This window comes from Parasteatoda tepidariorum, chromosome 4 (genome assembly GCF_982258835.1).
Source record: "Parasteatoda tepidariorum strain Cologne lab strain chromosome 4, Ptep-v5.0, whole genome shotgun sequence".
Classification (NCBI taxonomy): Eukaryota; Metazoa; Arthropoda; class Arachnida; order Araneae; family Theridiidae; genus Parasteatoda; species Parasteatoda tepidariorum.
In genome coordinates this window covers 31,320,159-31,346,950 of record NC_141758.1, presented here as the reverse complement: position 1 = coordinate 31,346,950, position 26,792 = coordinate 31,320,159, and the positions used below count along the sequence as shown (strand labels likewise).

The 26,792-nt window shown below is 30.8% G+C and overlaps 1 protein-coding gene across 2 annotated transcripts in view; it reads right to left on the bottom strand.

The window, feature by feature from the left end:
• The window catches only part of CngB (Cyclic nucleotide-gated ion channel subunit B), a 103,845-nt gene that overhangs the window by 52,492 nt on the left and 24,561 nt on the right, over positions 1 to 26,792 (bottom strand). For both annotated transcript variants that reach the window (XM_087160875.1, XM_087160876.1), the window contains exon 2: positions 8,613 to 8,847. In XM_087160875.1, the coding sequence (XP_087017001.1) occupies positions 8,613 to 8,847 (235 nt within the window). The remainder of the gene's footprint in view (positions 1 to 8,612; positions 8,848 to 26,792) is intronic.

The following is a 26,792-nucleotide window of genomic DNA, read 5'->3' as shown; positions in this document are numbered from 1 at the left end:
ATCAAACAATTATAACTCCACCCACAAATAAACTGCTAAAGAATTACTTTAATTACCAGTTTTGTTTTTTTGATATGGTCTTATGCTGGCACGTATTTGTGCCAGTCGGCGCGAAAGGGTTTATAATTAGTAGCCATATTATTTTAAGATTTATAGGAATTTCATAAAAATACTCTATTACGTATATAAAATGATTTAGTGCTTGTATTATTTCAAACAACATTTAAAAGTTCGCAGAGTGCAATAGGTCGAATACTGGTTTAACCAGTAAGATCCACGCTGCTCCTGGATAGCGTTAGTGTTAAAGGCTTCTCCACTCTTCTCAGATAGCATCATTGGGCTTTAGCCCTTTCGCGCCGACTGTCACAAACGCATGTCAGTATAAAACCGTATCAATCAGGGTAAAAAGATAAAACTGGTAATCAAAGTAATTCTTTAGCAGTTTATTTGCGTGCGGAGTTATAATTGTTTGATTTATTTAATTCACCATTACTTTGTTCAGAATAAAACTATTTAGTTATACTTTGAACTAACATTGATTATATATATGATTAAACTAACAATAATTAAAGTAAAAGCAAAGTAAGTCTGTCAAATTAGCAACAACTACATTTAAGTTACCGTTTTTTATTTAATTACAATTTGATTCTGATTTTGCACGAATGCTTTTCTGAATCACCCATCCCCAAGTTTGTCGGCTACCAAATAATGTTAAGTTTTTATACTGGCACAAGATAGTATTTAACCTTGGAAGGCATGATTGGCCTTATATATTTCTCTCAGATAGCTTTATCGTGTATCGATGATGCTCCCAGATAGCATCTTTGAACTTCAATACTGGTGAATAATCGAAAAAAATTATGTAAGTGCTTCACGATAGATTTCAAGAGAAATGGCTTGATAACTATTTTATTTCTATTGCTAACGCTATGAAGGCTAGAAAAGAATATCAAAAGACTGATAAAACGAGATTTATTTTTAAGTTTATTATTATTATTATTTCCGATTTACTATTCACAGATAATGTTAAATCCCAAATAGTGTACAGCTTCTAAACCGGCACAAGATGGAGTTAACCCTTGGAAAGATTTTTGGGGATTTTCATTATGCTCCCACATAACGTCGTTGCGTATCTATATTGCTCCCTGATAACGTTGCTGTAAAATCAACAGTTAAACTTTTGCGCTTTTCCCTCCTTAATTTAAGCAAATGAAAATTAATTTTACTCAACGAGTCAATTATAGAGGCTAGCTTATCCTAGAATAAGTCTCAAGAGCTTCCTTGTCTTTTGAGTAGGGTGTAAAATTACTCTCATAAAGATTTGAACATTAGGGCCCTTCACTGCATGAATCGATTGCTCCATACTGGTGACAAAATAAAATAAAATGCCAATTATGTATCATAGTTTATTTTAAATTGTCATTAAGAAATCAAAATTCAAAGTATATTAATACAGTTTTTGTTGCATACCTCCGTTGTTTAGCAACGCTAAATCAGGTTTATGAAATCTGTCACTCTAAGAAAGTCTAATACTAGAATTGGGTTTGAGAAAAGATCTTGTCTGGTAAGCTCTAGACCAGGGATTGCCAACTGGCGGCCCGCGTGCCGCGTCCGGCGAAGCCTTTTTTTGTGGTCCGCGAACTAAAATATATTAGTTGCCATTTTTTGTGGACAGTTTTCGTAAAAAATCTATATGAGTTTTAAATAATTTTAAGTCATAATTATAGCTTGATAATTCGATGTCTGTTGCACATTAATGTTTAATACAAAGGTGCACATTAAAGTTATTGTAGCCAGAATTTTTTATATGCATTTAAATATTTTTAAAAATCTACATCTTATTTTAATTTGCAATTCAATACTTTCGTTTTGTACAGTTTGATAAAAATCTGACAGTAATATTTAATGTTCCTTAAAACATAATCCTTTATAAAATGTTAAAGTTGTGGCTCGCCACTTGACTGGTGTTTTCAATTGCGGCCCGCGGCCTCATGTAAGTTGGCAATCCCTGCTCTAGACAATCTAGTATATGGTCAGGAGTGGTCTCATAGTCAGCACACTTCACACACGTTTGTAAAACCTTCCCCCCCCCATTGAAATAAGACAGAGATCTCAAATGTCCACTCATAAGCTAGGTGATGACCGTCTGGTTCTAGATACAGAACTTGAGTGCAAACCTAAAGTCCTACAGGCAGCCTCATAGCGGTGTTCCTGGGCAGGGGTGAAAGCGAGACGGAAAAAAGGAAAGGCTGGTAGTAAACCATTTCAGTTATAGCTAGTTTTGGGGAGGAATTTATTTATTCTTTTTTTAAATTATTCAACAATATCTACTTTTTCTTGGTTCGTTCGTTCGTTGTAGTGGAACTGGGCGTCTGAGGTCTTAGGGACTTTTTCTTGGAAAAGAGGCAGTTTTTATACATGCTAAAATTATAAAAGAAATCTTGATAGTTACAGATATTTTATTTTTTTCAGAAAAAATGCTAGAATGAAATGTCTTTCGCACCAGCATTTGCTCTTTTCTGCCTTTCTATATAAAGGGTTTTCAGCCGTGTTGTTTGGCGGAATTTGAGACGTACGTCTATTTGAATATTCGCCTGGTAGGGCCACCCTAGGCGTGAAGCGATGAAGCTTAGTCAGACTTCTACCTTTCGGTGCTCTAACCATTTCTGTTTGATAACAGAAGCTGTCACCTTTCTTCCATCTATGATTATGTCACTCATTAATGCAATGACACTTATTTAAAATAATTCATTATTTTTATAATGATTACCTCACAAATTTGTCCGGCTTTTTCATATATTTTTACTCTGCAATGTTGCCAATAGATGTGTCTAGTAATCTAGGAGAGATTGGATTGTTAAATTATTTCTAGGATAGGTTTTGCCGCCTTTTATTTAGGTTGGGAATTTAAGAGAGTTTGTTTTCACTTGTTCACTGTATTACGCTTTGAGAATGGTATTTCTTAACACTATGCTGTCCGCATACATTTAGTGATAAGTTTACCATGCAACCGGTTCCGTGTAACTTGCTCCGCTTTGTAAAATATTATTTTCTAGTGGTAGCGAAATTTAACTTAATTTAGTTTAGTATTTTTCATTATAAGAAATTTTTTTCACCACTAAATATCAAAAATTATAAGTGTGATATAAAATGCAACGTTAAATTATCAAACTACTGGTTATTATATTAAAAAGTAGGACTAACTAACTATCTTTCTTTAGCGAATTTTACTATTAATACGCTACCACTTTATTAAAACTTTTCCAGAAAGCGCAGCAGTTGGCTTCCCTGTACTCTATTATCCCTTGACAAAATGTCACATGAATATCAGGTTGCAACGTGTGACATCTATGTGTTGTCACCGGCCACTAATGTTTGGCTTGGACATGGCACCAACGTGCTGTCAATGGCTGTTAGTGTATGGCACCAACGTGTTGTCACCGGCAGCTAACGTTTGGTTTTCACGTGACAACACGTTGGTGTCGCCGGACATGAAAGTATTAATAGATTTTGTCATATGAAGGATGTGTGACAGTAAATGGCTCATAGCAAAATATAATTCTGATCCCTTCATGCTTTAAAATATATCATACCAAAGCTGAATTTTGAAAAGAAATAAAAATGTAAGTATTAAAAAAAATACATGTTTACTTTCTTCCATTTATGTAAGATATTCTATCCAGCTTTATGTGTTCTTCAGAAAAAATGCCAACTTTAAGTAAAAATTCCTTAGTTTCGCCATAATTAAAAATTTTGAGATATTAATAAAGGCAATTCTTATAATAGTTTTGATTGTTGTTTCCTATTCATACAATCGATTAGAATGCAAAATCATCCTTTATTTTTTATTATTTTTAAATTGCTTATTTTTGGTCTTAATACGGACGGAATGAAACGGAATTGATTAAACTGCAGGTTGTAATTCATTTTATGTTAGATCAAAAGAGAAACAAATGATTCTTTTATAGCTTACAATTTAAACCTTTTTCAGATTAATTTTTTTATTATTCAAACTAAGTATTATGAAGCAAGAAATTTTTTTATTATGTAAAATCTGACCACCTTTTGCCCTAACAATAAATACATAATTATTTTGACACAGTTAAAGCCAGATTTTTTAATGCGCTGTTCTATAAATGTCAGTAGGTGAGTGTCTCAATTCAAAGAATGTTTTCCCTTGTAAAGTTTAAAAGAAATCCACTAAAGTTGAAATTAAATTTCAACAAATGAAATTTAAAAGTTTTTGCTATTACAGAGTATCCCCCTTAAATAAAGCCACTTTGATTTTCTGTATAATTGGGCGAAAAGAAAACATATATATTAAGAAAATCTATATCCTAACACATATTTATAAGGAGTAATTCCTTTTCTGCTTTAACTGGACAGAATAAAAAATCGAATAAGTAAAAAAAAATGTCCCATCGAAATAAAGCCACTTCTGATCATAGACAAAATTCCTGACACATTTACACGAGATGCGATGTCGCTTACCATTGACTAATACCTGAAGGATTCTAGCATCAATATTATTCCATGTTTCAGATTCTATTTTTCCACAGACTGAAACTGGCCCTTTTTGGTATGTAAACCCCCACTGAGAATAGCATTCCCCCACGCTTTTTAGAAGACTGAAGATATTTTATATTTGATTAAAGATATTTTATATAGATTCCAACTATATTTGATTCGGATATCCAGATATCTTTGAGCTAGTACACCAGTCCTTGGCCCGACGGTGTAAAATATGCATAGCTATCAATAGTGGACTTTTTAGCATCTTTTGTGACATTTTCAAATATCATCTACCACAGCACATGCAATATCTTTGACCCACAAATGATCTCAATCTTGAATTTCCTTGTTTCTTGTACCTGTCATACTACTTTCCTGTGACGTTTTCGAGCTTGGTTTGCTTTGTAATTCTGAATCCTGTTGATGCCCCTTTTCCCTAACTGGGACACTCTTACTTACTTTATCTCTGTGGTTTTTAACCTTTTTAAGCCGCGACCCAAATTTGAGAAATATGTTCATGTCGCGACCCAAAAAAAAGTCAAAATTGGGCTGAGTAAGCCACAATGACTTCTTCTAGGAGGTGTTGGTATTACTTATTATTTGGTGTATTACTAACTTTTTTGGTTCGACTCAGTGCGACCCAAGAAATATGCTTCGCGACCCAATTTTGGGTCACGACCCATAGGTTAAGAACCGCTGCTTTATCTTACAAAAGCTGGGCACCTGGGTCGCGCAGAAGACCCATATCCCATTCATGATGAAATTACAGACAAATAAAAAAATATAAACAGTTTGTATACAGAGTCTCTGTGGTGACTGATAACCTGGGACACTCTGAATATACAGCGCTGGCAACTTTCTACGCTTTTTGTAATTCTAGTGGTAGCTAAGTTTATGTTTTAATGTACTATTTTTTATTCATTTAAACTTATTTTGCAAACCTTTGCATGTAAATGATTTAAAAGTTCATATGCTACACCATTTTGTTACAGTTCTTTCATGGTGAGTCTTTCAAAATGTTTGCAAAATTAGCAAAAAAAAAAGAAAAAAATACTCAAGATGTTGGGTTTTATTTGTATACCCCTCTATATTTTACAAAAAGCATTGAACAGTCTCCTCAATTTTGGGTTTATGACTACTAATGTTCAACTCCGTGAACGTGATGAACTATCTCCCCATTTTTTCTTAACTTGCAACAGAATATGGAACCTGCTATGCCATTCTATGTCAGTAGAGTTTTGTTTTTAAAAGTAATATTGTGGAACGTGAAGTGGAAATCAAATCTTAGAGTCAAGTAAAAATAAAATAATGAAACGAAAATTGTAAAATCGAGTAAGAAAATGCAACTTGATGAACCAACAAAATTGAAAAAGCCAGAAGTAATTTTGAAGAAAAAAAAAAAAACGTCATAAACGCATGAAACGTGTTGCTTTTGACGAGCTTCGCAATCTATTCCTGGAAAGATTATCTAGAATATCGCAGCAATATATAATCATTTCATACTTCAAAAACATTTCAAACTTTTAATATATTTCCCAAAAGGATATTTTATGGTCATCTAAGGGGATACTATTTTGTTCCGATCGAAGATATGAACTGGCTGAAGAACGCAATCAGCTGAAGCAGTTTTAATCACTGTCAGTAAAAAAGCTCTTGTCAAACGCCAATTTTCCAAAAGTGGAACATCGTCAAAAACGCTCTAAAAATTCTTTATAACTTTAAATTTCATTCCCGGAAACTCTCTGTCACCTTCGTGACTAATTCGAAATTGAAAAAGTGAGTGAAAGCAAACCTAGAAAAAATTATGAAGGTTAAAATACTGAGAAGAAATATTTAAAACATCAAAATGAAAATAACTTAGAAGAAGATAGCTTAGGTTTACGCAATGGAGAAGTTCTCCACCAGCAATTTGTCTGCATTTTGATATTTTGACAATATTTTTCAGCAATTGAAACTTCGTGGCTTACCGTAGGTGTGCCTGAACTTACTTTTTAAAAAATTTAAATTAGTAATAGACGCCAAACTAAGAACAAACAAACATATGCAAAATTAAGAGGATAAACAACAACATAAATCCTTATAAAAGTGTTTTAAATCTTTCAAATAATAATAATAATAATAATAATATAATAAATAAAAGTTCTTAAACGTTTATTTGCTCTTTTTATACTAGATTTTTTTATGGCTTTTAAGCATTTAACTTTTATGAAGTTTGCAATAACTTTTCATCAGTACAATTGAAGGCATCATTTTCAACATTAAAGGTTGGAAACTTTTTAAAAATTGAAAGAACAATAATATTTAATCTAATCCGTACAGTGCGCAAAATGAATAACGAACGCCCCTGAATAACTTTTGATCTAATGATCAGATCTTCAACTTCTAAGACTCATTCTTAATGGTTAAAGCGGTGGCCTTATATTTGGTAATTAATTAATGCCGACGAGATTTTAAGACTCTTTCAGTAATTATTTAAAAAAAAATATTTTTGCGAGTCATCAATACTTTTCTTTTTTGCATTAAAATGAAAGCAAATTTAATTTGACTTCACTGTCTTAATTTTATTTCATAATTTAATTCTTAGCCATTTCGAATTTTTAGCTTGCAGAAGTGTTAGTTTTCGAATTTTTAGCTCATCTTCTTTAAATGCAATTTTAAAAATGATTCCAATTTTTGTCTACCATGAAGACAATCGAAATTTAATTTCTTCTGACTTTTTTTTGGAGTTGCACTAGGTAGCCTATATGCGCTATAACAAGGGCTAAAGTATTAATCCCAAACAGCAAACATTCAATCATAAACTTCAAAGCAATCCACCCTTTTTTTTAAAAAAATATTATTATTATTTTTAAATAATATTTTCGATTGATATGAGGAAAAAAATCGAGTTATCAGGTGAAAGAAAAAAAAAAAAAGAATTTAAAGTTTTCTTTAATAACAAGAGAATAAAAATTTTTACGAGAAGTTATTTTCGTATGAGATATCGCGAAACCGAGATTCGAATCAGCAAGGTTGACAGCTTTTATCATATTCTAAGAAACTGGCCACTAGATGGCGCAGAAAACCTCCTTTTAGGTTTCTTTTATTTTTCTGAAGAGAAGAGGAGTCGAGAGTAAAAAACATGGATAGTGGTTTTCTTTAAATGTTGCGTCTTTGCTAATATTGTTTTACGTAACTGTCATGTGTATCTATAGCTTTGTGAATAAATGATTTTAAGTTGTAAGCTACTAGTCTTTGAGACAAAATTTATTCGTCCTTACAATATGTCTGATTGTAGTCACGTACATGAAACTAGTGATCTAAAAACTGACCATTACTTTATTTTGATTTCATCTTAACTCATTTTGAATACAAAATATTAGATATCCAAATGAGACTTTTGATTCATATAAAATAAAATAACCAATTACTTTATTAAAAACTTCACTCACTTCAAAAATATGCAAATTAAGAATGACGGTCGACATCTTTCAAGCTCTCAAAAACAGACTCCCATTTCAAGACTTGCCAGTGTTTATTGAGAAAAAGAAAGTGATTTAAAATATAAAACGTTATATTGCCTAGAGAAAATGTAAAAATAAGAGTGAGAAACAAAACTAGAAAAATCACAATATCCGGGAAAGAAAAGGATGAAAAACAGAACAAGAAAAATCACAGTCGCCGAGTGGGTAAATCAAGGTAAAACGCATTTCCAAGAGCTATAAAGAGCTGACGGGGAACGAAGTAATTAGAATTCATATGAATAAAGCAAGATTCCGGGGCATCAAGATAAGCTGATGTGAGTTGAGGTGGATTTAATATTTCAAAATATTTGACTAAGTTACCAAGTTTTTCAGAACAACAGCCTTGATCGAGTATTGATTGATACGAATTAGTTGAGTTGTTTTGACGGAAAGTAGAAGCGGAGTTAACAATTGCTTGATTTTCAAATTATATATTTATAGATAATTTTTTAACAGCATTATTGCTTTGTTTGGATGTTTTATATTCCCTTTTATATTTTCACAGCAAACTTGGACATTTAAACATAGTTTTAATTTGCATTCTAGACATTGCTTCTTTTTAACTGTCAAAATATAATTAAATAATTTTTTACCTACCTTCAGCACTTTCGTCGCTTTCAAATCCACGATTGATGAAGCAGGACTTCACACTTCCTTCTGAACTGTTGTTGCTAGGCACGTGAGGATGATTGAATTCCCGTTGTTCGAGTGACGTTGTTGAGTCGTCCGAAGTATCATTAGAGACAAAGCGACTTCTTGAAACGACTTCAGTGGTTTCATCGATGAAAGCGTCTATCAATGGTGATCGATTCTCTTGCAAACCAGGCATATCCTAAAAATAAGAACACTCATTATTTAAAAGCCGCAAAATTTAGGCAAAAAATAAATATATATATGCATGAAACTATTTGTTACTCTTAGAATATTCAGAAGTCTGACCTCGGAATTTTATATCAGCGATTACTGTCTATAGCAGCGCAAAATAATGAATGATTTACAGAGGTCGTTAATGGACACGATGGTAAGTTAGCTTGGTTTGGCTGAGTTGTTAACGTTTCATAAACCTGAGTTAGGATCCATCCTGAGCTGATTCAGAGTTGCATCTTCTCTTAGAAAATGAAATAAAAATGTCCCCTCGTTCAAAGAAGATATGAATGTTTATGACCAAGGGCTATTTTTCTTTTCGGACTATGACCGGGCATACTCATTATCTCATTTCAATTCCTTTCGTATAGCTTTCAGTCTAGTTTACAGGTAAATGAATATCTTGGTGTGGCAATATTCCACTAGATTTTATAACCAGATATACACCGTTCATAACACTGTATCGCTTAACCCCTTGACGTATCATTTCTTGATATAGAGATGATCTTTGATTGCACTGCAAACAACATCTCGCAACGGAATATTGACCGAGATGCCAACTGCTCCGGACACGCCAAAATAATTTTAAAAAAATCTAAAAACTAAATTCAGCGAATATTTGACTACTTTTGCTCGCTTTTTAAAAGGTATAGCATGTAAAGGCTACTAAAAAGTGGTGAATTATACAAGCCTACGAATTACTTAGAAATAGTGGTGGATAAAAATCTACTAAATTGAATTTATTAAAACAAGAATCCCAATTGATAAATTATTACTTTAAAGTATTTATTTGTTGTCTGGAGCAGGTTGGCACCTCTGCGTTGAAGACGTCTGAGACACGTCAATTATTGTTTTGACATAAGAAACAAATGATGTCTCCCAGACATCTTCGTATGTCAAGGGGTTAATGATGGTTCTTAAGCACTACCAGCACATATTTAAACTTTACCACCACGATCTAGATCGAATAGCAGATGGTGGTAAAAATGTAGAAATCATTCGGACTCTGCACAACGCCCCCTCCCAATCTTCCAACCGTCATTAAGGATAGAACTTAAATATTTGCAGCAACTTACTGCCAACTGCTAATACAATGTTTCCACACTATCCAGATCTGTAAATCACATATCCTTGATTTCCTGACTTTAAAACATAGCTATGTAATTAGAATTAGTTATGCAATTAACAATGCATGAATAGAAAGATGAATCTCGTTGCTAAGTAGAAAGTACCTCGGGGAAACTGCAAGTATGTTAATCTACAAAGGATTATATGCAAAAAATGAATTTGGAGGTAAAAAATGAAGAAAGTCAACGCCGCAAGACGATCAGTTCATAAATATGAATGGATTTTTTTAGAGCTATTGAATTACCGGAATCATTTTAGCTGGTTAAAGCCCAGCTTCATATTTAACCCCTTGGGGACGGGTGATTCAGGAAAGCATTCGTACAAAATCAGAATCAGGATGTAATTAAATAAAAAACGGTATCTTAAATGTAGTCGTTGCTAATTTGACAGACTTACTTTGATTTTACTTTATCTATTGTTAGTTTAATCATATATATAATCAATGTTAGTTCAAAGTGTAACTAAATAGCTTTATTTTGAACAAAGTAATGGTGAATTACTTGCCCGTCTGGCCAAACGATGAATGACTACAAACTAAATTTGCAAATATTAGCCAGATTTTGCCAGTGCATTACAAAGTTTAACGTGTCACAAATGAAAAAGTGGTGAATTGTATACGCCAACGGATTGTTTAGAAATAATGGTGGATAAAAATCTACTGAATTGAATTTATTAAACCAAGAATCACAATAAACTACCACTTGAAAATATTTATTCGCTGTCCGGAGCAAGTTGTCATCTCTGTGTATAGAAATAAAACTATTTTTGTGTGTTCTATATTGCATTAATTTCTTCAAACCATTTTAGTAACGATAATAACATAAAAAAATTGAAAATTTACTGGAATTATGTGTTTCTAATAATCTTGGCTTCGCCGGTCACCGGTGACCCCCGTGGAGCTACGAACAAAACTCAGTGACGGTCACCGGTCACCCCCATGGCATTCAACGTGTTAAAAGGGTTCGTATAGTCCTTAGAAAAATAGAACAAGGGATGTTAACATTCTAATAAAGTAGTTACAGATTTCTTTTTTTAGCTTTCATCCTAATGTAAAAATTCTATATTCTTAGACTTAGAATTGTTTTGATAACACAGTACAAGTCCTGGTGTGTTCTCACTGATTTATTGGATCTGATACGACTCAAAGAGATATGATAAAGACATAGCTACGCATATAGTCAAATATATGTACAGCACAAACGGGTGCGAATACCAGAGAACGAGGTCGTTACGAATTCCTCACCCGGCTCGTACAGACCACGGTGCTAACATAAAATATCCTCAGAGGTAGGCGGATAATGGACTTCCCTTGCTGTCAGACTGACTGTGAAAAGTTTTCGTGGTTTTCAGGAACAGGAATGCGGGTTAGTTCCATCAAAAAAAAATCCTCCACGAAGGCTTATTTCTCCAAATACTTGATCCAGGAGTTCCCTTGTCCTCTGGATTGAGTTCAAAACTGTAAGGCTACGGAGTATTAGTATTTGTAAACCCAACATTACGGAACATCAGTACAACGGACTACATCAAAAGAAACTATCTGCTGTGTATTTCAACATTTCAGGTTAACCTTGCATTTGCTAGAGAACTTATTTATTATATTTTTTAACTGAAAGTTTTTTTAAACACGTTCACAACCAGGCCTGAAAGCGGGAAGGAAAATAGAAAATACTGGTAGAAGAACTATTTCAATATTAGATAATATTCGGGAGGCGTTAATCTATTCTCAACAATAGCAATTCACTGTAAGGAAAATTTTCACTGCGAAGAAGCAGTTCAATATAAAAATTGCATCCCTTAAAAACAATTGGTAGTTATGGATTTTTATTATTCCCGGAAAAAGACTAAAAAATGAAATTTTTTTGTTACCAGTTTTTACACAGGTGCGCCACCGGTGGTACGCTCCGGCCGATGAGACAATCTAGCACGGACCACCGGTGGCCCGCGCCGGCGTGAACGTGTTAATAAAACCTTAAAAAAATCGCATTTCAACAAAAATTCAAACTCCACTAAGATTCATGCATATAAAATATCATTCCCTCTCTCTTTAAGCCAAATTACCAACTTTTTTTAAAAAATTATCTTTTATATATTTATCAAAATGAGAACCAATTGTGAGCTCAGGGAGGATTCAGAAAATTAATTAATCTCAGGGCTTTTAAGCCTTGGGAAGAAAGCAAAAAATTTATCTGGTGTTTGAAAATTATGTAGTATTAACTCCTGTCGGCAATTAAACATTTTCGGGTTGTAGTTTATTAATGTGCAATTCTTGGTTAAATAAGTTCAATTTATTAGATTTTTATCTACCACTGTTTCTAAAATAATTCGAAGTATTATATTATTCGCCACTTTGTTACTCTCTTGTTTAACAACACTATTTAAAAAGTAAGTAAAATTAGGCAAATATTAAAAAATTTTAGTTTGCAGTTGTCTACCGTTATTAAAATTATTATGGCGTGTGCGGAGCAATTGGCAACTCTGTAGTAACTTCCATTGCAGAGAAAAAAACTCACAATTCAGTAAAAAGGATCTAAATGTTATCAGTTACAGATATTTAATCTTTCCATTCGAGGCTCTTTATACAATTGAAAAAAAAAAAAACAACTACTGACATTTGACCAGACAAGTCCTGCTGTTTGCACTGTAACACATGGAGACCAATTAATACTAAATACCTGTCAAATGACCGTTTAAGAACTTTTGCATCGAAAATGCACTTATCATCTTATCGTTTTTGCACATTTGACTTCTTGATTTTTTCTAACAACTATATATAATTAATATTCTATTATTATTTTTCGTATTTTGTTTGTTTCGAATAATACTTGTCGTATACCTATTTCTACCACAACCTATCATTTGACCGGGAGGACAATTTATTGCTTTGTATGGTTATCGGAACAGAAATTACGATGTAATGCGTATTCAGCATATATTGCATTCGATTAGTTTCACATTTCGGCAAAGACAGTTGCGTAGTTAGTTCAATTAGAATAACTGTGAATTCAAGTTTCGAGAAAGTACCTAAAATTTTAGATTGGCATTTTTGTGTAGAAAAAAGTGACAAAAACTAAATTTTTTGGTAAGTAGCTTATATTTTATTTTGATAGCTTTACATAATTTCTAACTAAATGTCAGTTTTTACCCAGAAAAATGTCGAAACAATAAAGACAGCACAAGTTCTTAGAAGAAATAATATTAACTATAAGAATAATTATAATTATAATATATTCTTATAATTATAAGAATAGTAGAAATAATAGTAATTAGAAGAAATATGTTTGCGGAAAATGTACAATGGAAACACCCCGTATATGTAAAAATTCGTTGAGTAATGAATTAAAAATTCTTATTCTTTGTGTTTGTAAAACATAAAAATTAGCAATATACAATTTTGTTCCATTATGATGTAGTTTTTTAGTTTATTTCCTTCCTAACATCCACATTTCATACAATCAATCACGAATCATAAAGTACGGTCATTTGACAGGGCAAGGGGCCCTTGCTAACGGGTGATTCAGAAAAGCTTTCGAACAAAAATCAGAATCAGGATGTAATTAAATAAAAAACGGCAACTTAAATATGGTCGTAGTTGCTAATTTTACAGACTTACTTTGCTTTTAATTTAATTATTGTTAGTTTAATCATATATATAATCAATGTTAGTTCAAAGTATAACTAAATAGTTTTATTTTGAACAAAGTAATGGCGAATTAAATAAATTAAACAATTATAACTCCGCCCACAAATAAACTACTAAAGAACTACTTTGATTACCAGTTTTATCTCTTTACCCTGATTGATACGGTTTTAAGCTGGCACGTATTTGTGACAGTCGGCACGAAATGGTTAAAGAACGCAGATTCTTCATTATAAAACATATTTTGTGGTAGGACTATAGTATAAAAAGATATATTGTATTAAGACTATAACAGCGAGGCCCATGAGGATTAAGAGATCCTCCCCCACTAATATTTATATACGATTTAGGTACCTGTGACTAGAATTAGAAATAACTTAAATAACAGAACATATTTAAATTAGTTACAACGCATATATCGCAGCGCTTTTTCAAAAAGCTACTTTTTGCATCGCTTTAATGTAAAAAATGAGAATAGAACAGGTTTAATCCAGGGATGCCAACTGCTCCGCTTTCTACAGAAGTTTTAATAAATTGGTAGCGAATTAAATTACAAAATTTGTAGAATAGGGATAATTACGGCCACTCTCTATGAGTGCATACCGCCCAACTTGTTCAGTTGTTAAAAAAGATTTCACAAAGTGGTAGTAAAAAAAAACTACTAAGATAAGAAGAATTTTCTAAAAAAAAATTATTAAGAAATCTATAATCAGAATTAGTCAACATATAGACCTTATTTTCATATTTGTTTTGTAACTTTGTTACAAAACAAATACGCCAAAACGCTAGTCTTGTTACCTTTTATCCTTTTTAATATTCTGATTGTAAATTAAATGGATGGACTTTTTTAATTAGCTACTTTGACGTTACAGTTAACAAATTGAATTAAAATAGTGGAAGCAAGCAAGATCTTTTAATTTTCTGTTTTGAATAATCAATTTCTGTTAAAATTTTGCAGCGTTCGGAAAAGACGGATTTTTTGACGGTGATAAAAGTTTTTTATTTTTTATTTATTTTTATTTTTTACTTTAAATGATGTTATGTTAGACGCTCTATGTTAGTTAACACGTGATACCCATTTAACTTAGACAAAAATTAAAAAAAGAAATTCTAATTTGAAACATTTTAAAAAAGTAGTTTTTAAAATTTTTATTTCAGTTTTATGTTGTTTTGTTATGTTTCTTTGAGTTCTAATTTAAATTTCGATTAATAAACTTGTGATAATGTTGCCATTAATTTTATTTGCATTATTAAAAAACAACATTAAATTGCATTAACATCGGGCACCAATTAGGATTTTGAGTACGATAGCTTGTTGGAAGAGGATCGAAATTTTGATGGGTATTAAGTTCTCTTAGACGTTGAAATAGCTAAAAAAAATCTGCTAAGAGCTGTTCAGAAAACAATTGATGCTTGTATTGTAATCCAACATAGAACAAATTTAAAATTTAAACTCACTAGCTAGTCAAAAAGTGATCAAAATATTCAGTAACAATAAATTTCAGATTAGATAATAGAGACAAATTCTGCTTGTGCTGGTCAGAAAAGGATCAAAACTTATATTATTCTCAGACACAAAGCTGCAGTTGAAATTAGAGTACCTAAGTTATTCGGCAGGTGATCGAAAATTTGAACTAGCAAACATATTTGGTGATAGAAATATTCCTGTAGCTATAATGATACCAATGAAACCTTCTTTGCCACGAGGCATAGTGTTACAGAAAGAGATTTGAGTGCTCTGGCTAGTTGGAAAGTGGTCAAAATTTCGCTTATAACGTTTTCCCATGACAGATCCGATTATGATTTAATAAAAACTATTAAAAAGAAAAGAAAAGTTTTAGTAAAATCGGCAATTTAATTATTAAAATTAATTACATTAATTAATTATTCTTAAATTCTTGAATAACAGTATTTTAATTTGCATTTTCATTTGTGAAAATGATTCGCATTAATTTCAAAATTGATAATTATAATTTTTAAATGAATATAAATACTTCATAAAAATATGAACTGTATAATAAATTAAAAAGTAGTTTTTACCAGTCTCATCCAAGTTAATTATGGTTTCTAAAATATATTTTAGAATAGTTATAAAGGAAAGTAAAACGAAACATAAAATTGAAACACAGTCATGATCACCGAATGAAAATTTTAAAATGAAAAAATTTAAATTTTAGCAAAAAACTGTGCTAAGTTAAATCAGTATTAATAAAATTTTTTTAACAAGAATTATTTTCCTTCTGCGGTATCCCTGAGATAGAATTGCCTAGAATTCTAGAAGATTTTCTTTATTTTTGACAAAAAAAATTCTCTAATTTAATGTGTAAATTTTTTTCATTCCCTTAAATTTCATACACTATCATTTAATTTTTATGTTTTATACACAAAATATTTATGTCGATTGGAAAAAGTTTGCATTTAAGGGCCCAGATCAAAATACCATCCAAATATTTTTAAGTATATCTTATTTTCTAATTATCTAATTTTTATTTATAAAGTTTTTTCCCTAGATATAAGGATGCTATTGCCTTCTTTCCCATTTCATCGTTATCATAAGGGGTTTAAATTATCAAATATTGTGCGATTTTAAAAAAATTAAAATTATTTCGTTTATATTATTATTTATTTTTTGAACATAACAGCGTGTTTCTTAATAGAACCCTGCGCAAATCTATAACAAGACGGAAAGGAGCAAAAACTGGTACGAACGACGCTTCATTCTAACATTTTTTTCGAGAAAATTAAATTTCTGTAACAACCGAGAATTTTTTCACAATTATAGCATATAGTGAAACCTGTGTATAACGATACTGTCTATAACGATAAACCTGTCTATAGCGATATTTCCTTGAGGTCCCGGTGAAATTCCTATTTACTCAATGTATTTTAAACCTGTTTATAGCGATAACCACTTTTCAGTTAAACATGTCTGCAACGATAATTTTTCCTCTTTTGATAGTTAATAGTTCTATTCCGATTTTTCTACCGTTGGAAAACGACTCCCCATCGAGCCTAAATGTGAGATAACAAAATGTTTTTTTTGAAATGATTTTTGCAAATGTAACAAATGTGAAAAGTTTACCAGTTGACTACAAGGCAAACAAAAGAGCCTGGATTACAGAAGAAATATTTAACAACTGGCTGCTTGATGCGGATAAGGAGATGAAAAGAAGGGGGAAAAAATAGCTCTCTTAGTTGACAACTGCACTCCTCACAACAATCCTCCAAGTTTGAAAAATATGAAATTGTTTTATTTTCCCCCAAATTGCACGTCGATTCTACAGCCATTAGATTTGAGAATAATAAAATTTTTCAAAGGATACTATCGAAAAAGATTAGTTCAGAACGTTGTTTATAATCTGGATAATAAACTCCCAAATCCTTATGCAGTTGATGTAAAAAATGCACGTGATTGGATTTCCGGAGGGTGGAATTCATTGACACAATCCACCATCCAAAATTGTTGGAAGAAAGCTTCTTTCTTTGAGGATAAAAGCAACGGAAACGCAGAAACTGAGCTTACTGAAATCACTGATAAAGAAGAAAAATGTGTGGCAGGCTTAAATTCGATTGTCAGTGATTTCCAAAGATCATCTAATACATCATTTCTATTTAACGCAGATGAATTTTTAAATTTAGATAATGATGTGTTGGTTTTCAGTGGTGCAAGTGATGAAGAGATTTTAACAGAAGTTATCCCGGGTGATCAAAGTGATGAGGAAAAAGCAGCTGACTGTTCTCAAAACAGGACTCAAATTTCACCCGAGAATGCTATATTGCTAATTAACACTTTGCAAGATTTTGTTGCAACATTACCAAATGTAACTGATGTTCATTTGAATTCATTAGATGGACAGAAATCTAAGTGCATGGAAATGGCAATTGCTTCCAAAAATATGCAAACAAAACTAACCGATTATTTTTCTAAATATTTTCTGTTTTGATTCATAAAATTGTAAGTAAATTTTTCTTGTGTGCTGTTTCATAATTCTAAGAAAAATTTTCATTTGGAGCCTATAAAAGAAATTTAATTTATCATTAGTTTTAAACGTATACTTTTAAATTTCAAACCTGTCTATAACGATAACCTGCCTATAACAATATTTTATTTAGGTCCCTACAGTATCGTTATAGACAGGTTTTACTGTATATAAAACTGCTTTTTTTTTCCTGAGAAAAAGTATATATTGGTGAATAGTTGGAAAAAGAGAATAGTGTTACTCCTCCTAAAAACTAGTTAACCCTCCACGTACGGCTCCCGCGATTTGAGCGTATCTGTTCCGTCCCCCACTACGGGTCACGTGAAAATCGCGGGCGAAGACATTTTTCCCCTGATTTCAATATGGATCCCGCCAATTTGACGCATGAATGAATACATCACTAGGTTTACGGACGTTCCTTACCTATCTCTACGGACATGCGTTTGACGCATGAACGAATACATATAACAGCACTTACAGAGATGCCAACTTGCTCCCTACAGCAAATATATATTTTAAAGTGGTAGTTTATCAATTGTAATTCTTAGTTTAATAAATTCAATTGAGTAGATTTTTATCCACCACTATTTCTAAATAATTCGTAGGCTTATATAATTCACCACTCCAATATTGCAAAATTCCCCCTTTGGTAAATTTGTAAATATTCTTTATCTTTATCTTCAATTTGTTCCCTTTATTATGTATCAACTTGCGACTTATTTTTATGTATGACTCAGACTTGATTTCATCAATTATTGTTCATTCTGAGATTTAACTTAATGTTAACGCAGCACCTCCCTTCCCTTCCACCACATATTATCCAATTTAGATGAAAGAGCAGATATCCATACATGGATAGGTACTCTGAAAAAAAGTTGATTAGTTAGTATTGCAAAATTACTTAGTTATTTACCGTTTTTTGAATTATTGGGGTGTGTCTGGAGCAGTTGGCATCTCTGCACTTAGAAAGTAGTGTAATTATATACTAGAAGAAAATATGAAACATATATATTCACGAAGTATTCTAGTATTTTATTTTTCAGTACTCGAACTAAGCAACTGAAATCTTCAAAATCTGACATCAATTGACACACATACTCACGGGACGTGAGCTTTTCTAATTTAAATTTAACTATAAAGAAGAATATAATGGATAATCTAATTTATAATATTAAATTTTTATATTTAAATAAGAAACTGGTACTATATATTAGGCAGTTTATTAGATAAGCAAATTTTTTAATTAACGTACTTATGTCTAGCGTCCTTTTAAAAGTACATGAAATTTTTTCAAACAAAGAAAACAAAGTGATAGCACGTTGCTAGAATTTATTTTGTAGCAAGAACGAGGTTACAACGGGCCGCAAAAAATGCAAAAGTAGCTGCATAATAAATTCAAAATTTTGTTAAAATGAATCAAAATTAGCAACTTTTAGTAGCATTTTTTTTCCAGTTCGCTATTGAAAATAAATGCGAATAATGATTTTCTTTTAATTATGAGTAATTTGAAATGTAAGTCGTAGTAGTGGTTACGACTGAGTAATTAAAGAGATAATAAATAAATAAAAGTGAATTCAGTTTTTACCATTTTTTACATTAATAGTCGTCTGCGGCATCCCTGAAGCAAGGAAGTTCTCTCTACCATAATATAATAAAAATATAAATGGATCTGAAGTATATCACATCACATTTTTAAACTTTGAGTGGTAGGTATCAAAAAGAAATATCCACTTGGTATAAACAAATATGCACGACCACTTTTTCGTATAGTAATTTTTCCCAAGAGTATCAATTTATTTGCCTGCGTGTGAGAAGATTATTACTATTTAATGCTGATAATATATTTAAAGTCACAGGTGACTAAAAATGTAAAATGTGGTAGATACTACATTCAGCTTTATTTATTTATCATCTCTTTTATTATTCAATTGTAATTATCACTATGACTTACATTTTAAATTATTCATATTTAAAACAAAAACATTCTTCGCATTCACTTTCAATAAAAAACTTAAAAAAAAAAAAAATGCTATACAAAGTTGCTAAGTCTCGTTTAATAAAATATTGCATTTTTTGTCTCACATGGCAATACTGTATTTAAACCCGATATTCTAGTTTAACCCTTTCGCGTCGGATGTCGCAAATACATGCCAGAATAAAATCGTATCAACCAGGTTAAAAAGCTAAAACTGGTAATCAGAGATGCCAACTTGCTCCGGACAGGGAATAAATATTTTCAAGTGGTAGTTCATTAATTGTGATTCTTGGTTTAATAAAGTCAATTTAGTAGATTTTTATCCACCACTATTTATAAAAAATTCGCAGGCTTAGATAATTCACCACTTTCCAAGATGTCAACTGCTCCGGACACGCCAAAATAATTAAAAAAACGGTAAATAATTATAAAGTAAATTTTAAAATATTTGACTGTTTTTGCTTGCTTTTTAAGAGGTATGGTGGCAAGGCATAAGTACTATAAAGTGTTGAATTATATAAGCCTATGAATTACTTAGAAATAGTGGTGGATAAAAATCTACTAAATTGAATTTATTAAACCAAGAATCACAATTGATAAACTACCACTTTAAAATATATATTTGTTGACCGGAGCAAGTTGGCATCTCTGGGTAATCAAAGTAATTCTTCCGCAGTTTATTTGTGGGCAGAGTTATATTTGTTTGATTAATTTAATTCGCCATTACTTTGTTCAAAATAAAACAATTTAGTTATACTTTGAACTAACATTGATTATATATATGATTAAACTAACAATAATTATAGTAAAAGCAAAGTAAGTCTGTCAAATTAGCAACGACTACATTTAAGTTACCGTTTTTTATTTAATTACATCCTGAATCTGATTTTGTACGAATGCTTTTCTGAATCACCCGTCTCCATGGGGTTAATATACTTCTTTCTTGATAAGTGAGTCACGTGCTTAATCACTACTGTTAATTACTTAGTTTTTACTTGTCTTTGGCTCTTAATATTTGAACCTTTTCAGAACGGGCGAGTTATAAATGTATTCGTATGGAACCAGAATCAGGAAGGAATAAAAATGAAAAGTAGTAGCTTAAGTTTAGTCATACCTGCCAACTTTTAATCCCTCCCATTATCATTTTTCCCAGTGGTATTAAAATGGAATTAAAACTTCAATTTTAAGCAAACAAATACGTTGTATTTGAGAAAACTTAAGTTGACAATCATGATAGTAACGCATACTAATATATGTGTTTAATTTTTGTAAGAATAGTGGTGATCAAAATCATTTTAAAATTTAGTTTATAAAAGAAAAAATAGTATATATTTACTACCACTTTAAATATGAAAATAAAATCTTCGGGAAAATCCGGAAGAGGTGGCAGGTATGAGACATGGCTTATTTTTTAAAATTAAAGTCTTCATTTTGCTTTCACTTTAATTTTAACTTATCTTATTAATATTAGTTCAAAGTGTAACTATAGAATTTTTATTTTGAATTAAGTAGTGATAGATTAAGTAAATCAAACTGTTATTACTCCTCCCCCAAATAAACTGCTATAGACACATTTTACCTACCAGTTTTATTTATTTTTTACCCTGATTGTCGCCACCCCGAGAATGCATGTATGACTTGCCCGTCTCGAACAGGTTAACCGGTTAACGCCCAGCGTCATATATTTAGGACGGTTCCTTTTTTCAAAGACATTCATTGTGGTGGTAAACTTTTTTCAGCATTTTCATTTATTTGGGTGAATTAAAACATTCTCAGATACCACAATGATTTACCTAGTTATTTCTGATTAGATCTGGAATTATAAGGAACAAGTACTTTTTGATCTATCAAAGACTTTTTGAATGCCATAACAGAGGAAAAACCAATTAATTTCGATAATATATTAATCCACTTTCTCCATAAAACCACTTTTTGTATCGTTTCCATACATAAATTCGGGACAAAACGTGTTAATACAGCTTACGCGCTTAGTTTGAGATTTACTTTTTCTCATTTACAGTTCTATTTCTTCAAGTGCTTTTACAATAAATTTGTGCGGAGCCTAATAATCCAAGGTCATCATTTGAAATATATTTAAATAAGAAACATATCATTTAGAGCTACTTATAATAATTGGCTTTTAGTAATTTAAAATTTGTGCGGAGGTTGATAATCAACGGTCATCATTTGAAATATATTTAAATAAGAAGCATATCATTCAGAGCTACTTATAATAGTTAGCTTTTAATAATTTAAAATTTGTGCGGAGCTTGATAATCAACGGTCATTATTCAAATTATATTTAAATAAGAAGCATATCATTCAGAACTAGTTACAATAATTAGCTTCTAATAATGACAAAATACTTTCTCAACACCATGCAATAGATTCACTATAAAAATATCCTAAATTAAAATGGTGGGAAAATTAAAAAAAGAAAAAAAATGTCCGTTGATAAAATATCTTTTTTTAAAGATACATGACATTGCAATACAAACATATAAAAATACAATGAATACAATACAATGAAAAGAATGCGAAGAAAATATTTTCATTTTTGGAATATAACTTTCATTATTACTTATTGTAAGAAACACTAAATTAAATTTATGTTATGTTAATTTGTCGATCATAATTCATAAGGAAGTCTATAATACCCAAATTAGAATGTCACTAGCTTATTTTTCTTAAGTTATTTAGTTAGAATTATTATTTTTTCATTTTAAAGGCACAATTTCAGTTTTATAATCTTACTTTGTATTTACCTAATAAAATAAAAAAAGGTCATTTATTGTATTGAATATAAAAAATAAATATAAAATGTTTTAAAACACACATTAATTATTTTAATTAAAACTTCACAAAATCTTCATTGCGACAGAGGGAAATTAAAAGGTTGTGATTTTTAAAATCATCGAAATTATTTCTAACAAATATTATTAGATAATAGCTACTTTAAAAGTTAAAGCTTCGACCCTAAAAGTATAATATTAGCCCTTGTATATATAATATAATGGAAAAAATAGCACAAGTTATTATACTACAATTTAATACAGAAATGATATGGAAAACAAGTTTTTTTTAGCTTTATTGGATTCTCCCAATAGATTGTGATTTGTATATTGTTTTTAATAAAGTACAATACTTGATAAATAATTATATTTTCCTATTTTAACGTATATAAATTATAAACTTACTTAACCAATATATTAAAAAAAATTAATGTAGTCCCTAAAGTAATTATTAACCGAATGAATTGTTTTTAATAAAGTTCAATAGTTGATAAATAATTATATTTTCTTATTTTAACGTATATAAATTACAAACTTACTTAACCAATATAATAAAAAAATTGAATATAGTCTCTAAAGTAACTATTAACCGAATGAATTGTTTTTAATAAAGTTCAATACTTGATAAATAATTATATTTTCCTATTTAAACGTATATAAATTATAAACTTACTTAACTAATATGTTAAAAAAATTGAATGTATGTATTAACCGAAAGTATGTATTAACCGAATGAAATAAAAACCGCATTTAATACAGTTAAGGAAAAAAATGGGATAAAAGTTATCGAAATATAATTTATTTTTAATAGTGAGCTCTGAAATTTTGAAAGTGTTAGGTGAATATTTATTTACTGCTGTTTAGCGAATTATAACGTTATTTATAATCATATTTAATACGTAAAAAAGAAATTAAGTCTTATTCACATAAATTTAATTAATTCTGAAAAATATTACTCTAATTTTTCTTTTATTTCCAATTTTTCAAGACCATTAATTTATATTCGAACTGAGATTAGGTGCGTTAAGGTTAAATCACCACCTCCTACACAGGGGTGAAAGCGAGACGGAAAGGCTGGTAGTAAAACCATTTCAGTAATTGCTAACTTTCGGGAGGAGTTTACTTATTCTTTTTTTAAACTATCCAACATTATCTATTTAATCTTGGAAACGAAGCAGATTTATATATATGTTAAAATCTTGAAGAAATCTTGGTAGTTACAGATATTTTATTTTTCTCGGAAATAATGCTATAATAAAATGTCTTTCGTACCAGTTTTTCATCTTTTCCGTCTTGCTATATCAGGCCTTTCAGCCATGCTCCTACATCAGAAGCCTCCACACGGTTTCTTATAAGTTGTCTGCGCAGATTATTTAAAAAGCGAACCACTTGTGCGCTGGAACCCAAATTCTATTTTAAGAGTACTAACTAACTAACTAATCAATTTTTTTTCAGAGTACCTATCCATGTATGGATATCTGCTCTTTCATCTAAATTGGATAATATGTGGTGGAAGGGAAGGGAGGTGCTGCGTTAACATTAAGTTAAATCTCAGAATGAACAATAATTGATAAAATCAAGTCTGAGTCATACATAAAAAAAAATCGCAAGTTGATACATAATAAAGGGAACAAATTGAAGATAAAGATAAAGAAAGAATATTTGCACATTTACAAAAGGGGGAAGACTCCCTGTGCACTCTCTCGCCTCCCACCGGTATAGCCGGGCTTCATTGGTGCAGATTTTAAGAGTACTTGAGAGAAATTTATCATATATATTTGAGAATTGAATCTGTAGTGGTTGACAAGTAAATAAAACAAATCAATTATATTCATAAAATAGTGGTCTGATCGGACTACCTACAAAAAGCCGTGTGAAGGCTTTCAGTTATAGTAGGAGTTGGTAAAACTACAGATATTGGTGGTTCGAGGTAGTAATTGGTGGTTCGAGGTAAAAACTGGTAGTAAAACCATTTAAATTATTGCTAGTTTTCTGGAGCAATAAATCGATTCTTTTTTTAAACTAGTTAGCAACAGGGATGCTTTCTGCAACAGTTTTCATAAATTGGTAGCGAATTAAATATTGAAACTTGTAGAACAAGGATAATTACGCCTGCAGTTTAACCTTTTCGGGACGGGAGTCATAAATATATACGTATGGAATCAGAAACAGGATTGAAAAAAATAAAAAGCTGTAGATTAAGTTTGGGCATGGGAAATTTGACAACCTTATTTTTGCTTTCAATTTAAATTTAATACATCCAATCTATATTTGTTAAAAGGGTAACAGTATAATTTTTAATTTGAACTAAGTCTCGGTGATATAAATAAACTATTATTACATTATTACCACGCCCCTCAAATAAACTGCTATAAAAATAGCTTGGATACCAGTTTTATCTGATTATCAACACTCTGAGAATGCATATATGAGTCACCATGAGATGACTGCAGTGAAGTTACATTTCATATGATCATAGCTGTCAACTCTTTCGTTTTGCGTGGAAGATTTTATTTTTATATTTAAAGTGGTAGTAAAACTCGTTACTCATCTGAACTTTTTAAATTATAATAATAGCAGAGATGCCAACTTGCTCCGGACAGCAAATAAATATTTTAAAGTGATATAACTCGCCCGTTCTGAAAAGGTTCAAATATTAAGAGCAAAAGACAAGTAAAAACTAAGTAATTAACAGTAGTGATTAAGCACGTGACTCACTTAACAAGAAAGAAGTATATTAACCCCTTGGAGACGGGTGATTCAGAAAAGCATTCGTACAAAATCAGAATCAGGATGTAATTAAATAAAAAACGGTAACTTAAATGTAGTCGTTGCTAATTTGACAGACTTACTTTGCTTTTACTATAATTATTGTTAGTTTAATCATATATATAATCAATGTTAGTTCAAAGTATAACTAAATTGTTTTATTTTGAACAAAGTAATGGCGAATTAAATTAATCAAACAAATATAACTCTGCCCACAAATAAACTGCGAAAGAATTACTTTGATTACCCAGAGATGCCAACTTGCTCCGGACAACAAATATATATTTTAAAGTGGTAGTTTATCAATTGTGATTCTTGGTTTAATAAATTCAATTTGGTAGATTTTTATCCACCACTACTTCTAAATAATTCATAGGCTTACATAATTCTCCTCTTTATAGTAGTTATGTCATGTTATACCTCTTAAAAAGCAAGCAAAAATATTCAAATATTTGCAAAAATTATATTGTAGTTATTTACCGTTTTTTCAATTATTTTGGCGTGTCCGGAGCAGTTGGCATCTCTGTAATAGTTACATATGAGTTTGACCACCACTAGATATAAATAATTTCAACAAATATATAAAAGCAAAAAGTTATAGAGTATTCCTACCTGGTCAAATTATAAATATACATTTAGTAAGATTGTTTTTCGTTAATTGTTTCATTACCACAGAGATGCCAACTTGTTCCGGACAGCAAATATATATTTTAAAGTGGTAGTTTATCAATTGTGATTCTTGGCTTAATAAACTCAATTTAGTAGATTTTTATCCACCACTATTTTTAAATAATTTTTAGGCTTAGATAATTCACCACTATTTAGCACGTAAGTCATGCTATACCTTTTAGAAAGAGAGCAGAAATAGCAAATATTTGCAAAAATTACTTAATAGTTATTTACCGCTTTTTTAATTATTTTGGCGTGTCCGGAGCAGTTGGCATCTCTGTTACCACTTGAAAAATTCATTTACAGTTAATGTGGAGGTATGCTGTGGCGGAGGAATCAATTAAAATTAAATATACTAAACTAAAAATAACTTAAATTTTATTACAGCAAGAAAATATTTTTTTGCAAATCGGAGAAAGTTGGCATCTTGATATCACTATGTACTAAATACAATAAAGCAGTTTTAAATATATGCTATAATTGTAAAAAATTCTGTAAAGTTGCATAAACTTTATTTTTCTCTAGAAAAACGCTAGAATGAAATGTCGTTCGTACCAGTTTTCACCCTTTTCCGTCTTGGTATACATAGGCTTTCAGCCCTGACTGCGGTTCATACAGTTATCTTGGATCGGAGAGTTAAGAATGTAATATATAGACTTACTTACTTTATTTAAAATAAATTGGGTGCCTAGGCCGCGCAGCGGCCTCTAACCCATCCATCATGAAAATAATGCAGTGTATATAGTCATTTTGAGTTATATGATAGTATGGTTACATAATAATATTGCCATGACTAGAAAGTACAACTGGATCGAAGGTTTACATGAATTGCAAAGAAAATTGAAAATAGCCATCATTAGATATGAAAACATGATATACAAACTTAATCTGTGATATTTACATTGATGATCAGTAGAAATTTGAAATTGAGTGTTTAATGTTGATGATAGCGTAAGTATATAT